The sequence below is a fragment of the Cryphonectria parasitica genome (genome assembly GCF_011745365.1).
Source record: "Cryphonectria parasitica EP155 unplaced genomic scaffold M406scaffold_2, whole genome shotgun sequence".
Taxonomy (NCBI): domain Eukaryota; kingdom Fungi; phylum Ascomycota; class Sordariomycetes; order Diaporthales; family Cryphonectriaceae; genus Cryphonectria; species Cryphonectria parasitica.
In genome coordinates this window covers 5,038,934-5,053,170 of record NW_024468910.1, presented here as the reverse complement: position 1 = coordinate 5,053,170, position 14,237 = coordinate 5,038,934, and the positions used below count along the sequence as shown (strand labels likewise).

Sequence of the window (14,237 nt, the reverse complement as noted above, 5' to 3'; positions counted from 1 at the left end):
TGATTGTCCTGTCTTTAGTCCCCAACATGAGATGACTTGGTCACTTTGCAGGGCACACTGATTCAGAGATCACTTTGCACATCGAATGGCAAAAGTTTCATTTCCAACGTCGGGCTGCAGCTGCTGAGAGATTACACTCAGGCTCGTGTGATACAACATAGATTCTATGAGATTCTACTGCTACTGAACACTTGTTATTGACCTACACTGGCTAGCATGACTCTACTGTCTATTCTGTAGAAGGTTCCGAATACTTCTGAGAAACCCAGCTGTCATGACAATCTGTGATTGTTCTCAGAAAGTGCAGTATAGAGCACACTACTATCTTTGACAATGCATCTTTTGTCTCTGGCTATCATCTTTATGCCTTCAGCTACTGTTAAGAAATTAACAAGTCACGAAACTTTTACATAACCAAACCTTTGCAGCAGCGAAGCTTTTACCATACAACAAGAAATCTCTATAGAATCTAGCAGAATCTTTAATAACATCAATTCAATGAATACAGAATCCCCAGTACCGTTTCTCACTACTTCATAATAATAATCAGCTTTGATAAAGATCACCTTCTAGTCTAATTTGGGCGCAGAGACCACTTCTACAGCACACTCCTTGTGATGAAGCAGATGCTCTTTGGAAATGGCTATATCTATAGGAAAACATGATACAGCAATAGCAAGGCTCAGAGAAGAAGTAAAATGACATTATTTTCTTTTATACCAAGAGTTAACCAAAGGCCAACATTGGCTTTTCTGGAAGTATCCAGCCTAGAAACTAATCTCTTTTCATGACACAACATAAACATGATCTGGTGGACATTGTCAGCCCTTTCAAGGTTGAACAATGTATCAATAGTTTGCATTACTATAATCGGTCTCATTATAAGAGTTCAACACTAACATATGACAACACCCTAGGCTCCTATTTTCAGATCTAGAAGCTGAGAGTGGTATGGTCAAGATGATTGCCTGTTTTGAATCTGGCCACTGTTGTAGCCAAACTTCCATTGTGCAGGCCAATCACATACCTTTTTCACATAGCTGTCCATAGGTTGCAGTGACTAGTATTGCACATAAGTTTCCCAATCATGTCAATGCAGACGCAAGGACTGAACAAACACAATGGCTGATGGCAACAAGGCATTGTATGGAAAGTCTTTTGGCTGACACAAATAAAAGTGGTCACTGTTGACGAGTTAATTAGGCACAAGATGGATGAGAAGGGAAGATCAGACGAGAAACTTTTGATAAGTGCAGGATGAGACTGGCTGATGAGAAATCCTGGAAATGAATGGCTTTCCTCACAGGACCATTAGATTCCTTGCATCAGTTCCATGACTGTGGATTTTTGAGAGACATGGTCTTAACTTCTATTGAAAGCCTCAGTACAGTGTCAGGTATGAGGTGGTTACCTGCCACTAGAATCGCAATGACACACATTCAAGAGAAAAGAACAGTATCAACAGTCAGGAAAAGCAAGGCTGTGGATATGATCACATGTTGAAGTTGGGTTACTGAGGCCCTTGATTATCATCATGTGTCTTCACGAGTCTTCACGAGAATAAGTAGATGCCTATCAATATTGACCATGATGTTGACATCCAACTTTCTGCCTTATCACTAATTGTATACCATATCTAGAATGTGAATTCTTTTAAGCCGACAATGCTCTAGGCAGATGTTTCTAGTAACTCCTTGGTAATTGTAGAACTCTCTCGCTAATGTAATTGAGAATCATCTCCCTGCTCACAGGGGCAATCCGTGGCACAAGACATTCTCGGAACCATCTTTCAACATCGTACTCTGTGGCATATCCCATACCTCCATGCTAAGGAAGGAAAAACCATTAGCATCATCCACATCTGTGGTTAGGATAGGAAAGAGGTCCAGCTTCGTCCCATTTTCCAAGGGTCAAGAACACTCACCGTCAAGATAGCCCTCTCACAAGCATTGAACGCAGCCTCAGCCGCCATATACTTTGCACTATTACAAGCCACGCCAATCGCATCGGGCCGTATCGAGGGATCCGTCTTACCTGCATCAAACAGCCTCGCAGCATGGTACGTCGCCAGCTTAGCCCCCTCGAGGCGCATGAACGCGTCCGCCAGGGGGTGCGCGATCCCCTGGTTCATGCCGATGGGGCGCTGGAAGACCGTCCTCTCGCGCGCGTACGCGGCGGCCCTCGTCAGCGCCGCATAGCCCAGGCCGAGGGCCTCGCCGGCGAGCAGACACCGCTCGGCGTTCATGCCGTGCAGGATCATCTTGAAGCCCTTACCCTCCTGGCCGATGAGCGCGCTGGCGGGGATCTCGTAGTTGTCAAAGTACACCTCGTTGGCGTCGACGGCGCGGCCGCCCATCTTTTTGATCTTCCGGATGTCCAGGCCGGGCTTGTCTCGGTCCAGGTCGATGCAGAACAGCGACAGGCCCTCGCTCGGTTTTGTGTCGGTGCCTGTGTCCAGCGCCGTGGTCCGCGCCAGCAACATCATCTTCCGCGCCACCTGCGCACAGGTGATCCAGATCTTCTGGCCCGTCACTCGGTAGCACGAGCCGTCCGGCTGCCGCCTCGCCATCGTCGACAGCCGCAGCGTGTCCAGGCCCGCGTTGGGCTCCGTCACGCCAAAACAGGTCCGCCATGTGCCGGACACGATGTTGGGGATGGTGCTCTCCAGCTGCTCCTTTGAGCCGAACCGGGCGAGCGGCTGGGTGGCGTACACGTTGGCGTGGATGGCCTGGGCACCGGCCATGCCCGCCCCGGACTCTGTGATGGTCTGCATCATCATGGTGGCCTCTGCGATGCCGAGCCCGGACCCGCCCAGCTCCTCGGGGAGAGCAATGCCCAGCCAGCCGTCCCGGGCGAGGGCGGCGTGGAATTCCTTGGGGTCCTCTTCGTTCTGGTCGTGGTCGCGCCAGTAGCTGTTGGGGAATTGGGAACAGATGGCGCTGACTGCCTCGCGGACGGTGAGCTGGGTTTCGGTGAAGCCTGTTGTTTCCATGAGGCGGTTTGGAGGGGTTGTTGAGAAGGGCTGGTGTCTTTTTGGGTTAAGAGACGAGAATAGGACTGGTTCGAGTTGTTGGGGGACGGAGGAGGTGCGTGGAGGGAGGCGATGATGGATGCAGTGCCATGCTGTTCTACGTAGGGAGAGAGACATGATGAGATATCATTGAGTGTGGGAGAGGAGGATTTGTACTTGGTTATGACACGAGGACATGCATAGATGAACAAGTTTACTGACTTTTCATGTATTATGAATGATCTTATGTACCAAATAATCTTTTGCAGTGTCAACCATCGTCAGTCGGGGGACTTCTCTAGTGAGGAGGGGGCGGGTCTGCTTCGGTTATATGAAGTCGGCTACTTGGGTTTTTGTTTGTTATTTCTGCAGAAATGATACAACTTGTGTACTGAATCTGGAAGATGGATTTGCAAATGGTCCTCACTTCTATCACCTCGGCTCTCCTCATGACGGCAGCACCACGTTCGATGTTATTACTTGGTGTCTACGCATGTTCCATTTAACAATGCAAACAATTGTCTTGAGATTGTGTAGCAGGAATTAATTGATTGCTTTCGTTGCACTTGCTTATTTACCCAGTTTCAACAACATCTCAAAACTGATACAATAATTACACACAATGAATAACGTCTAACACCGGCTCCCAACATGTATCGCCTTCAGTATCGCCTTCAGCATCTCCTCCACTCACATCTACCAACTTCTCGTCTCCCTCCCAGACTCACCTCGTCGGCAAGGCGATGCTATGCCGCTACTCCTCGTCCCCGCCCCACCAGACAACTCCCCCTACAAGGCATCACCGTCGTCAGCCTGGAACAAGCCATAGCAGCGCCCTTCTGCACGCGCCAGCTCGCCGACCAGGGCGCCAGGGTGATCAAGATCGAGCGGCCCACCACGGGCGACTTTGCCCGGCAGTACGACACCCGAGTGCGAGGCCAGTCCTCACACTTCATCTGGACGAACCGGTCCAAGGAGAGCCTGGCGCTGGACCTCAAACAGCCCAAGGGCCAGGCCGTCCTCAGGGCCCTGCTCGGCCGCGCCGACGTGCTGGTGCAGAACCTGGCGCCGGGCGCGACAGGGCGGATGGGCCTGTCGCACGAGGCACTGCAGGACCAACACCCACGGCTGATCGTGTGCGACATCTCCGGGTACGGAGCGGACGGGCCGTACAGAGACAGGAAGGCCTACGACCTCCTCGTGCAGTCCGAGGCCGGGGTCCTGTCCGTCACGGGCACGAGAGACGAGCCTGCCAAGGTGGGCCTCTCGATCGCGGACATTGCGGCGGGCATGTATGCCTTCACCAACATCCTGGGCGCGCTCATGACACGGGACAGGACGGGCCGCGGCGCCAGGATCGACATCTCCATGCTGGAGAGCATGGCCGAGTGGATGAGCTTCCCGCTGTACTACACGTACCAGGGCCAGCCGCCTCCGAGGCGCGTGGGCGCGGCACATGCTACCATCTATCCCTATGGCCCCTTTTCGACGGGCGCCGACGGGGGCTCGGTCATGCTGGGCCTGCAGAACGAGAGGGAGTGGGCGAGGCTGTGCGGCGAAGTGCTGGGAGATGCGGCGCTGGCGTCGGACGCGCGGTTCAACACCAACACCAAGAGGGTGGAGAACCAGGAGGCGCTGAAGAGGATCATGGACAAGGTGTTCTCGACGCTGACGGCACAGCAGCTGCTGGAGAGGCTGGATCAGGCCGGGATCGCGAATGCCAAACTGCGCGACATGGCGGACGTGTGGGCGCATCCTCAGCTGCGGGCGCGCGGGCGGTGGACCGAGGTGGACACGCCCGAGGGTCGTGTGCCGGCTCTGATCCCTCCTGGATCTGGGGCGGTGGACGAGGCTCGGATGGATGCTGTGCCTTTTGTGGGAGAGCATAATGAGAAGATTCTCGCTGAGCTTGGGATGGAGGATTGAATATTGTTGACTTTAAGAAGTATTGAGGGCGACATTATCCACAATGCCGAAGAGAGAGAAGTAAACTTGCATTTTATATAAGTGATATAGAAACAAAAGAGACAAACAGTAATTGTCAACTCTATTCCTGTATATGTCTTTGGTTGACCGTTTTGTAGGCAGGTTGGTAACCTTATATAATTATCATCTCAATTCAATATCGTCGATTATTATCAACATCATCATGATAATGAATCGTTCAGTTTCACGAACCATCTTCTCAAGCACCAGAATAACAGAATTTCAAACCAAGATAAGACAGAACGGGGGTAATATGACTGATCATTTGGAGATTGCACCATGGGACCTCATAGACTTTCATTAATTACCCCAATCTTCATAACCTTTACTTATCAGTATCGCCCCTCAAGATATATAAACAGGCCTCCTCCTCCTCCTCCTCCTCCTCCCCAAGCAAGCAAGCGATAACCTCCAACATCTTCACCCCAGTAAACATCATTCCCTACTCCGCACTTCCACTCAACCCAACCATGTCTACAATAACCGAGGCCTACGTCGCCCAACCACCCTCCCCCCCAACCCTCAAGAAAATCAAGTACCCGACCCCTCTCGCCCCCCATGAGGTCCTCGTCGACATCGCTGCCGCCTCCATCTGCCACTCCGACCTCCGCGCCGCCGCAGGGACCTTCCTCCTCCCACCGCCCCTCATCCTGGGCCACGAGGGCGCCGGCCGTGTGCGCGCCGTCGGCCCAGAGGTGACCTATGTCCAGCCAGGCGATGCCGTGGTCCTGGCGTTTGCCTCGTGCATGAAGTGCCGCTGGTGCAGGAAGGGGCAGAATCCGTACTGCGACGAGATGTTCCGGCTGAACTTTAGCGGGCGGAGGGATGATGGGAGTGCAGTGGCGACGGTGGTGGAGGACGAGGAGGACGGGAATAAAGAGGGAGAAAGAAACGTAGAGGTGGGTGGGTTCTTCTTTGGGCAGAGCAGCATGGCGCGGATCGCCCTGGCGAGGGAGGAGAGCTGTGTCAAGATTGGGCATGTGGGAGAGGCGGATTTGCGGTTGTGCGCCACTCTGGGCTGTGGGATTCAGACGGGCGCCGGCACCATCATGTGAGTCTTCATCATCAGTTACAGTAGTAACTTAATTGCCTACTGAACCTCTTTTTGTTCATCACAATTGATCATGCTCCAGGAATGTCGTCCAACCACCTCCCGGATCAAACCTGGCCATCTTTGGCGGCGGTGCCGTCGGTCTTGCTGCCCTGCTCGCGGCCCAGCTCACCTCGCCAGCCTGTATCGTGCTGGTCGACACGTCGCAGACCAAACTGGACAACATCCGTGCAATGTCGATCCTCGGGCCCAATACGCACCTGTACAACCCCTCAGGCAAGTCCAACGAGGAGGTTGCCGCGGAACTAAACAAGTACACACCTGACGAGCACGGCATGGACTTTGCGCTGGACTGCGTCGGGAACGAGAACATTATCAAGACGGCACACCTGGCCCTGGACAATAGGGGAATGCTCGTGACGATTGGGGCGGGCGTGGCCTCGAATGTGGCCGGGTTTAATCTTGAGGAGCACCTGGTCAAGGGCATCACGCATCGAGGCACGCACCAGGGGGACTCGGTTCCTAGGCAGATGATCCCGAGGCTGTTTGAGATGTATAAGGAGGGGCAGTTTCCTTTTGACAAATTTGTGACTGCGTTTGGGTTTGAGGAGATGGATAGGGCTTTGGACGAGATGAAGAATGGCAGAGTGGTCAAGCCTCTTTTGGTTGTGTGATTTATTATTAGGTATATATCGATTTCTGCAAACAAGGAAAGAAGAAGAAGAAGAAGAAGAAGAAGAAGAAACAACTAGATAGTAAACAAGACTATAATGAATGAGATTGTGAATGAGAGTAGATCAGTCTTTGAATCATTCTCTTCATACTTACATTTACATTCCTAAAGATGGTCTGGAGAACGGCATATAACCGAGCCGGCTATTTGATTATTTGACCCCACACTCACTCAACTCAATCAACCTCACAATCTCAATGAGACGTACATTGAGCTGCCGCAAGACTGCTTCTCTGTGGCTAAAGTCTTGAGGTCTGATACAGTAGATACAATCAACTTTGACCTGGCGCCTCAATCATCCTCCTAGAATCTCTTCCTTTTCATTCATTCAACAGTTCTGACACCTACACATGGATTTATGCCTTCTCACCTGCTAGGCCAAACCATCCCACTCACCACCAGGCCTTATTCACCTCCTTTCAAAATGGCCACACTCCTAACCTCCTCCGCCGCCGCTTCACGTCTCTGTACAAGGCACGCCCGCCACAGCACAAGAACCCTCACCACCGCCACAGACGCCGCCCAGGCCATGCTCCAAACCTTCCAAGCCCAGACCAAGACCCTCCGCCAGACGCTCGACCCGCACCAGCTCCAGAAACTCAGCCTCACCCTGGGCCGCACCCACCTCCACCCAGACCTCGACATAACCGCCCGCCCTCCACCAGCCGGCACCCCTCTCCCTCCCGGCTACCACCTCGTCTACTTCAGCCCGGCCCAGCTCGAGGCCGACCTGGGCGCCGACGGCACGGACAGGACCTTCAACGCGCCGGGCTCCTTTTCGCGGCGCATGTGGGCGGGCGGGCGCATGAGCTGGACGGAGGGGGTGGCCTTGTGTGTCGGGGACGAGGTCGAGGAGCGGACGAGGCTGGTCGGTGCTGTGGCCAAGAGGAGTCGGCAGCGGCAGCCAGGGGGCGGGGGGGAGATGGTGCTTGTGGATGTGGAGAAGGAGTTTTGGGGGCCTCGAGGGTTGGCTCTTGTGGATCGGCGGTCGTGGGTGTTTCGGCCGCCGGCGGAGGAGAAAGAGGTGGGAAAGGAGGTTGCTGTGTCTGTGCCGAAGGGGGTGGTGGTGGGAGGTAAACGGTCAAGTGTTGAGGATGTGAAAGTGGGTGCTTCTGGTGAGTTGCATGAAGAGAGAGAGAGAGAGAGAGAGAGAGAGAGAGAGAGAGAGTGCGTGTGTATGAGTGAGTGTATATGAAATTACAGTACTGACTATTATCAAGTAGACCTGCCCCAGCGCAAGCTCACCTGGTCTCCAGTCGCCCTGTTCCGCTTCTCCGCCCTGACCTTCAACGCCCACATGATACACTACAACGAGTCCTGGACAAGAGACGTCGAGGGGCACCCTGCTGTTGTCGTCCACGGTCCTCTGAATCTCATTGCTATGATGGACTACTGGAGAGATGTGCACGGGAAGAACGGCCAGGAGGCAGGAGAAATCAGCTACCGGGCTCTTTCACCTCTTTACGCTGGAGATGAGTATACGATCCGGACAGACTCGGTGGGGGAGGAGGATGGTGAGAAGGGGAAGAAGACTTGGGAGGTTGCTGTTGCTAAGGGTGACAAGGTATGTATGAAGGGCACCATTCTTGCTCATGCATAGGATGAGAAGATTCAAGTGCTTGTCTTGTATGCTGCATAGAGGAAAATTTTAATTGCATTTACATCACAGTGCTTTGGGCTTTGGAGTGTAATGTATGTATTACATCTCAGTCAATGTGCTCAAGATGATGTATCTTCTAAAGAATCAGACCTTAGACCAAGACTGTATGTTATGATGAGTGCTGAAACATACATACACATGTATGATATAAAAGGTTCTGCTTGGGTCGTGCTGACTTTTGACAAAGTCAATGGCTTGAAGTATGGAAGCCACTGCCTGCAAGAGATCAGGCAGTAGCACAACAATCAATGGATGAATGAGCCATCTAAGAAGGCAAGTCAAGTTTGATCTCATAAAGTATTAACTTGTCTGGCACCAGCATCATGATTTCATCTCGTTGTGTGTTTGGTCTCAAGTATTACCAAATGAACAGGCCAGGGGTTACTCATCAGGCTTTAATTTCGATGTTGGACCAGAGGCATCAGAACCGTCTATCGTGTATGACACGACACACCTTGCTCTATCTGTAGTGATGGCCACGTGAGTGAATGGCATTGATGATATCCTCTTTACAGCAGGTTGTGGCTACCCAGATTTGGATGGTAATTATTGTCAGTCCTCCTCATAGAAATTACTCCTGCAAGCATAACAAGTTCCAAGTAAAGGCCATCAGATCACGTCAAGTTGGTAGAAAATGATGCTGTAGGTTGGGAAGAGGCGCTGGAGGTATAGACAATGCCGATAAGTGTAGTCGCACCACAGTACAGGGGGTTCAGTACACCTATGCAGTGTCTGGGGACAACGAACCAGGGACCCTCCAGGGCAGGCTGAACAACTATCGTTTAGCGCACCTCAGGCTCCTATCCGGCTGGTTCGGACCAGCAGGCCCCCTGCAGTTCATCCTCTTCAGCGCCGCGTCATCCGGGGTCTAGCAGCCGTGGGCCAAGGGGGGACCGGCCATCCTTGCGCATCCTCCTTCCTTTGCCTCCTTCTCGACGACGCCAAGAACGGTCGACACCACACGAGGCACCCAAGCCAAGCAGAAACCACCAGAAGATGCATTGCCGTGAGGAGAGCGCGCAGTTCTCCTCTCTTCAGTCTCGGCCTTCAACGAATAACACAAGATTACACAGTGACTGATCTCGAAATTGTCGACTGGTGGCACAGATCACAGACCGCCACCGCTGATCGCGAACTCTCTCCCCCCTCTCGACCCACGTTTTCCACGACCCTGCTATCGTGATCAACACCCAAAATGTTCCCGCGCGTGGCCGGCCCACGCCGGCTCGCCGGGACGGCATTTCTTGTCTTTCTCATCTGGAGCCTCATCCTGTGGCTCTTCCTGCCCTACGACAACCCGATCCTCCTCTTCATACAGTTCACCACCTCGCGGGTCCTCTCCATCTTTCGCTCCTCGGTTGACGACGAGCGCCTCCTGCTCGAACTGCCCGGACGCTTCCCCTTCTCCGACGACGAGGTCGCGTACGTGGTCAAGACGGGCTATGGCACACAGCATCGCGTGCCGGCACTGCTGGAGGCGTCGAGGAGCATCGGCACGGGAACCCTGTACGAGGAGGATAATATCCTGATCGTGGGGGATTTTGCTGGGGAGCTGGACTTCCAGGGTCGGCCGGTTGTGGTCTATGATATGGTGGCGGCGGTCATGGAGGACGAGGCCGTCATCAGGATGGAGACCAAGAACACGGAGCGCATGCAAAAGTACGCAAACATGACCAGGGCTATCCTGGACGGGGAGAAGGAGGAGGCAGAACGGTATTCCAAGGCCGTGGGGTGGGAGCTGGATGCTCTAAAGGTAATGATGACAATTTGAACTCCCTGTGATTTTCAACTGCAAAAAACAACCAACGCCTTGTCATGCTGAGAGTCTGTTGTGTGCTAACCGTTTACACCTTACAAAACATAGTTCATCCCGAGTCTACAACTAGCATGGAAGCAATTGCCAGGCAAGAAGTGGTACATTGTTCAAGACGACGATACGTTTATGATCCGGCCATCGCTGTACCGCTTCCTCGAGCACCTGGACCCGTCGACCCAAGAGCTGTACCTAGGCAACGCCATCGGCGACTACAAGGGCCGGTTCGCCCACGGCGGGTCGAGCTTTATCCTGTCCAACAAGGCCATGCGGCGGCTCCTGGACGACAACCCGCAGGTCGTGACCCAGGCCTACGTGGAGTCCCTGGACGAGACGTGGGGCGACAAGCTGGTGGCGACCACGCTCATGAAGGTCGGCATCTACCTGAGCGAGCGGTACGGGCACTTTTTCAACGGCGAGAGGCCCCTGATCACCAAGATCGCCGCGGACCGCATGTGCTCCCCGCTCGTGTCGTTCCACGGCCTCGCGCAGCCGGAGCAGATGAAGGACGTCGGCAGGACCTTTGCCGACCTCGACCAGCCCGTGTTCTGGCGGGACCTGTGGCGCATCTACGGCCAGCCGAGCCTGGAGGTCTTTGAACAGCTGCCGATTCGCATGGGCCAGGACCACGTGGGCAGGCAGGACGACCCGGACATGAAGCTGTCTGGGGTGCGGTCGGTGGACAAGTGTGCCACCGCGTGCGAGGGTCGCGGGCAGAAATGTCTGGCCTGGACCTGGGACAAGCTCACCGAGGTGTGTTTGATGAGCCCCTGGGTGATTGTCGGCGAGAAGCCAAAGGACAAGTTCTCGGGGCTGAATGTCAAGGAGGTGAGGAGGCTGGAGAGTCAGTGCGGGAAGGTGTCGTACTGAGAGGAAATCCGGCTTGTTGGAATATGGACATACTTTGTCCCATGTTGTGTCTACATGTGTAAAAGTTGCATTTTCGGAGTTTAAGAGAGGCGAAACTAAATTAATGATACCCCCCCCCCACCCCCCAACCCAGTCTACAGAAGATTGGGACAGCAGATACTGGGGGTTCCTTCTAATTCCATCCTTTAGAATAATGGTGCTATTTATTATCTTGCACTGCGACTAATTTTCAAACTCATTATCATATATAACTCGAAAGCTACCATTGATCTCATCACATTTACAGTACAAGGTGACCGTAGCAGCTATGCGACAATACGATCTTGCGTATAATTATATCAGCACCAGAGAAAGGGTCTTCGGGCCGATGGACGACATTCCTGCCTGTGTATTAAACGCTAGTACGAATGCATACCTTGCGTTGCTCCAACAGGATGACGAAAGGAGTGTGAGAAAGCAAGAGAGAAAAAAGAGTGTGTGTGTGTGCGGGGGAGGCGCTGGTTGGGCGGTGTGTGTGTCAAGTGGCACTCTTGTGTGTGTTACTGTAGTATAGCTTTTTCCAGGCCCCCGCCACGGGTCATCGCTGATGTACTGACGTCAGGGGAGGAAGAGTCAAGAGGTCGCATCCTGATCCTGGGCTGCCATCCAACTGCTGTGCTGCAGGACTACTACACTGTACCTCGCCTCGCCTCCCCCAAGTACTACAACTGACGAAAGGACCCAGGGGGCTGGGTCGACTAATTAATTATATTCCTCTACTGGCCAACCGACCTGGCTCCGTGCAACCCTTAGACAAACAACAACAAACCTACGAGAAAATAAAGACAGAGAGGATCATCATCCTTTGTCCAGTCTTCACTTTTTCCTTTTTTGGATCAAGAAGAAAACATAAAAAGAATACTTCGTCCAACACGACCTTAAAAAGAATCACAACACACCGTTGTCGAGCCATCATCGCGTGTTGGGTCCAACCTAGAAGCGCCCCCCCCCCTCTGGAATTTCCTCCTCAAGGTACGATCGAAGAGAACCAAAAACCCAAAACCCCACCCATTTTACCCACATGCTCGCGTGTCGATCTCACTCGCTCATGGTCCATGTGGTGGCCCTGCTTTTGTCGAGGGTCTACGAACTTTAAAACCCCTCCTTTTTTATATATACGTATCTTTTTTTCTCAAGACCAGTATACCTATAACAGGCAGCAGAGGTCTTTGTGAAGGGTTTCCTTATTTTGCTTCTTCTTCTTTTTTCCTTGAAGGATACATATTATTTACTTACCATTCATCTGTCGTCTTCCTCCAGCTCAGTCAGCCAGCCAACCAGTGCTCCTCCTCCGCCGAGAAACAAGAACAGATACACATCATGGCGGACAACGTGCAGCCGAACCCGCAGGCCACGGGGAGCAGTTGGACTTCGTTCTTGAAGGTAAGCAAGCTGGTGCCCCCTTTGCCCTCTCCCTCCCTCCTCGGTGTCTCTTGTCTCCAACCGACGCAGCACAAGAACAGAGAAGAAAATACAAGGAAGAGAAGAGAAGAAAGCTCCCCCTTACTAATGCCTTGGCCCGCCCTTTCGGTGCTCTCTAGTCCATCGCCTCCTTCAACGGCGACCTCTCCAGCCTGACCGCGCCGCCCTTTATCCTCTCCGGCATCTCCCTCACCGAGTACAGCTCCTACTGGTGCGAGCACCCGGCCGTCTTCGCCGCGCCCGCCAAGGAGGCCGACCCGCAGAAGCGCGCCATGCTGGTGCTCAAGTGGTTCCTCTCCACCCTGAAGCAGCAGTACGCCACACGCAGCGAGAAGTACGGCAACGAGAAGAAACCTCTGAACCCGTTCCTGGGCGAGCTGTTCTTGGGCACATGGGAGGATGACGCGGGTACTACGGAGCTCATCAGCGAGCAGGTCAGGTATGGATAGAAAAGAAGCAGGAGAAGAATTCCCAGAGAAGAGGGAGGAGAACAAATAGAGGAAGAAGAAGAAGGACAAGGCTGACGAGATAATGCGTGTGATGCCGCAAAACAGCCACCACCCGCCCGCCACAGCCTACAGCATCACCAACATCCCCACAGGCGTGCACCTTGAGGGCTACAACGCACAAAAGGCAACATTTGGCAAGACCATCAACATCAAGCAGATCGGCCACGCGATCCTGACGGTGCCCACGCCGTCGGGCGACAAGGAGACGTACCTCATCTCGCTGCCCTCGCTGCACGTCGAGAACCTGTTCCTGGGCGCGCCCTTTATCGAGCTCAACTCGGCCTCGTACATCACCAGCTCGTCCGGGTTCACCGCCAAGATCGACTACGCCGGCAAGGGCTGGCTGTCGGGCAAGAAGAACAGCTTCGTCGCCACGCTGTACCCGACGGGCCGCGAGAAGGAGGTCCTCTACAACGCGTCGGGCCAGTGGACCAAGCAGTTCGAGATCCACTCGGGCCCCGTCAAGCACAACGCCGCCGCCAACCTGCTCGAGTCGTACGACGCCGTCGCCGCCGCCACCACCCCCCTGAACGTCGCGCCCATCGAGAAGCAGCACCCGCTCGAGTCGCGCCGCGCCTGGCTCAAGGTCGCCGAGGCCATCCAGAAGGGCGACATGGACACCGTCGGCCGCGAGAAGGGCAAGATTGAGAATGCCCAGCGCGAGCTGCGCGCCAAGGAGAAGGCAGAGGGCCGCATGTGGCAGCGCCGCTACTTTTCTGTGCGCATCGAGCCGGACCCCGTGCTGGCTCAGCTCGGCGCCGTCGTCGGCGTGCCGGATCATGGGGACGGGGACAAGACGGGCGGTGTGTGGCGGTTTGATCGGAGCAAGGCCGACAAGGTGAGGGCGGAGCCGCCTCTGGGTGAGGAGGAGCAGAAGGTCTTTGCTAGGGATTTTCTTGGGCAGTAATGGGTTTGGCAAAGGGAGAAGGATGTTCTGGAGATGGTAAGATGTGAAGACAAGGCCGAACTAGTCATGGCAGAGAAGAAGTGTCGAGTCACACAGGGAGGTAGATGGGGATGGGATACAATAGTAGCTAGCTCTGGCGTATCTGGGAACCTGGCGCTGGCTGGTTGGTTGGAGAGATACAGGGTTACTTGTACGAGAGGAGGGGGACAGAGAAGAGAGTGGAAACATGCGATTGAT

General features: G+C 53.8%; 6 protein-coding genes across 6 annotated transcripts; 5 read left to right on the top strand and 1 right to left on the bottom strand.

The window, feature by feature from the left end:
• Window positions 1-1,683: 1,683 nt before the first annotated feature.
• M406DRAFT_337520 (acyl-CoA dehydrogenase NM domain-like protein) lies at window positions 1,684-3,461 on the bottom strand (the record flags this gene model as incomplete). The annotated part of the gene is made up of 3 exons (XM_040921264.1): window positions 1,684-1,827; window positions 1,925-3,029; window positions 3,403-3,461. The coding sequence occupies 3 exons, from the start codon at window positions 3,459-3,461 to the stop codon at window positions 1,684-1,686; spliced, it is 1,308 nt and encodes a 435-aa protein (XP_040780234.1).
• A 200-nt stretch (window positions 3,462-3,661) lies between these two features.
• Window positions 3,662-4,936, top strand: M406DRAFT_250127 (L-carnitine dehydratase/bile acid-inducible protein F; the record flags this gene model as incomplete). Its single annotated transcript, XM_040916675.1, has 1 exon — window positions 3,662-4,936. One exon carries the CDS (start codon window positions 3,662-3,664, stop codon window positions 4,934-4,936), a length of 1,275 nt encoding a protein of 424 aa, XP_040780233.1.
• A 530-nt stretch (window positions 4,937-5,466) lies between these two features.
• On the top strand, window positions 5,467-6,721 carry M406DRAFT_250637 (GroES-like protein; the record flags this gene model as incomplete). The annotated part of the gene is made up of 2 exons (XM_040916712.1): window positions 5,467-6,047; window positions 6,130-6,721. 2 exons carry the CDS (start codon window positions 5,467-5,469, stop codon window positions 6,719-6,721), a joined length of 1,173 nt encoding a protein of 390 aa, XP_040780232.1.
• A 939-nt stretch (window positions 6,722-7,660) lies between these two features.
• M406DRAFT_355246 (Thioesterase/thiol ester dehydrase-isomerase) lies at window positions 7,661-8,448 on the top strand. Its single transcript, XM_040923121.1, has 2 exons — window positions 7,661-7,895; window positions 8,004-8,448. Exons 1-2 carry the CDS (start codon window positions 7,703-7,705, stop codon window positions 8,378-8,380), a joined length of 570 nt encoding a protein of 189 aa, XP_040780231.1. The 5' UTR covers window positions 7,661-7,702; the 3' UTR covers window positions 8,381-8,448.
• Window positions 8,449-9,385: 937 nt separating this feature from the next.
• Window positions 9,386-11,372, top strand: M406DRAFT_95948 (family 31 glycosyltransferase). The gene is made up of 2 exons (XM_040926314.1): window positions 9,386-10,193; window positions 10,350-11,372. The coding sequence occupies exons 1-2, from the start codon at window positions 9,636-9,638 to the stop codon at window positions 11,121-11,123; spliced, it is 1,332 nt and encodes a 443-aa protein (XP_040780230.1). The 5' UTR covers window positions 9,386-9,635; the 3' UTR covers window positions 11,124-11,372.
• A 1,110-nt stretch (window positions 11,373-12,482) lies between these two features.
• Window positions 12,483-14,000, top strand: M406DRAFT_337516 (Oxysterol-binding protein; the record flags this gene model as incomplete). Its single annotated transcript, XM_040921263.1, has 3 exons — window positions 12,483-12,545; window positions 12,704-13,023; window positions 13,139-14,000. The coding sequence occupies 3 exons, from the start codon at window positions 12,483-12,485 to the stop codon at window positions 13,998-14,000; spliced, it is 1,245 nt and encodes a 414-aa protein (XP_040780229.1).
• Window positions 14,001-14,237: the final 237 nt, after the last annotated feature.

What these genes read in the sequence shown, in the direction of transcription:
- M406DRAFT_95948 (XM_040926314.1), top strand. Translation starts at nt 9,636, where the DNA reads ATGTTCCCGCGCGTGGCCGGCCCACGCCGGCTCGCCGGGACGGCATTT. An exon ending in GGGAGCTGGATGCTCTAAAG is followed by an intron (nt 10,194 to 10,349) that starts GTAATGATGACA and finishes TTGCCAGGCAAG; the next exon opens with AAGTGGTACATTGTTCAAGA.
- M406DRAFT_355246 (XM_040923121.1), top strand. Translation starts at nt 7,703, where the DNA reads ATGGTGCTTGTGGATGTGGAGAAGGAGTTTTGGGGGCCTCGAGGGTTG. An exon ending in TGTGAAAGTGGGTGCTTCTG is followed by an intron (nt 7,896 to 8,003) that starts GTGAGTTGCATG and finishes ATTATCAAGTAG; the next exon opens with ACCTGCCCCAGCGCAAGCTC.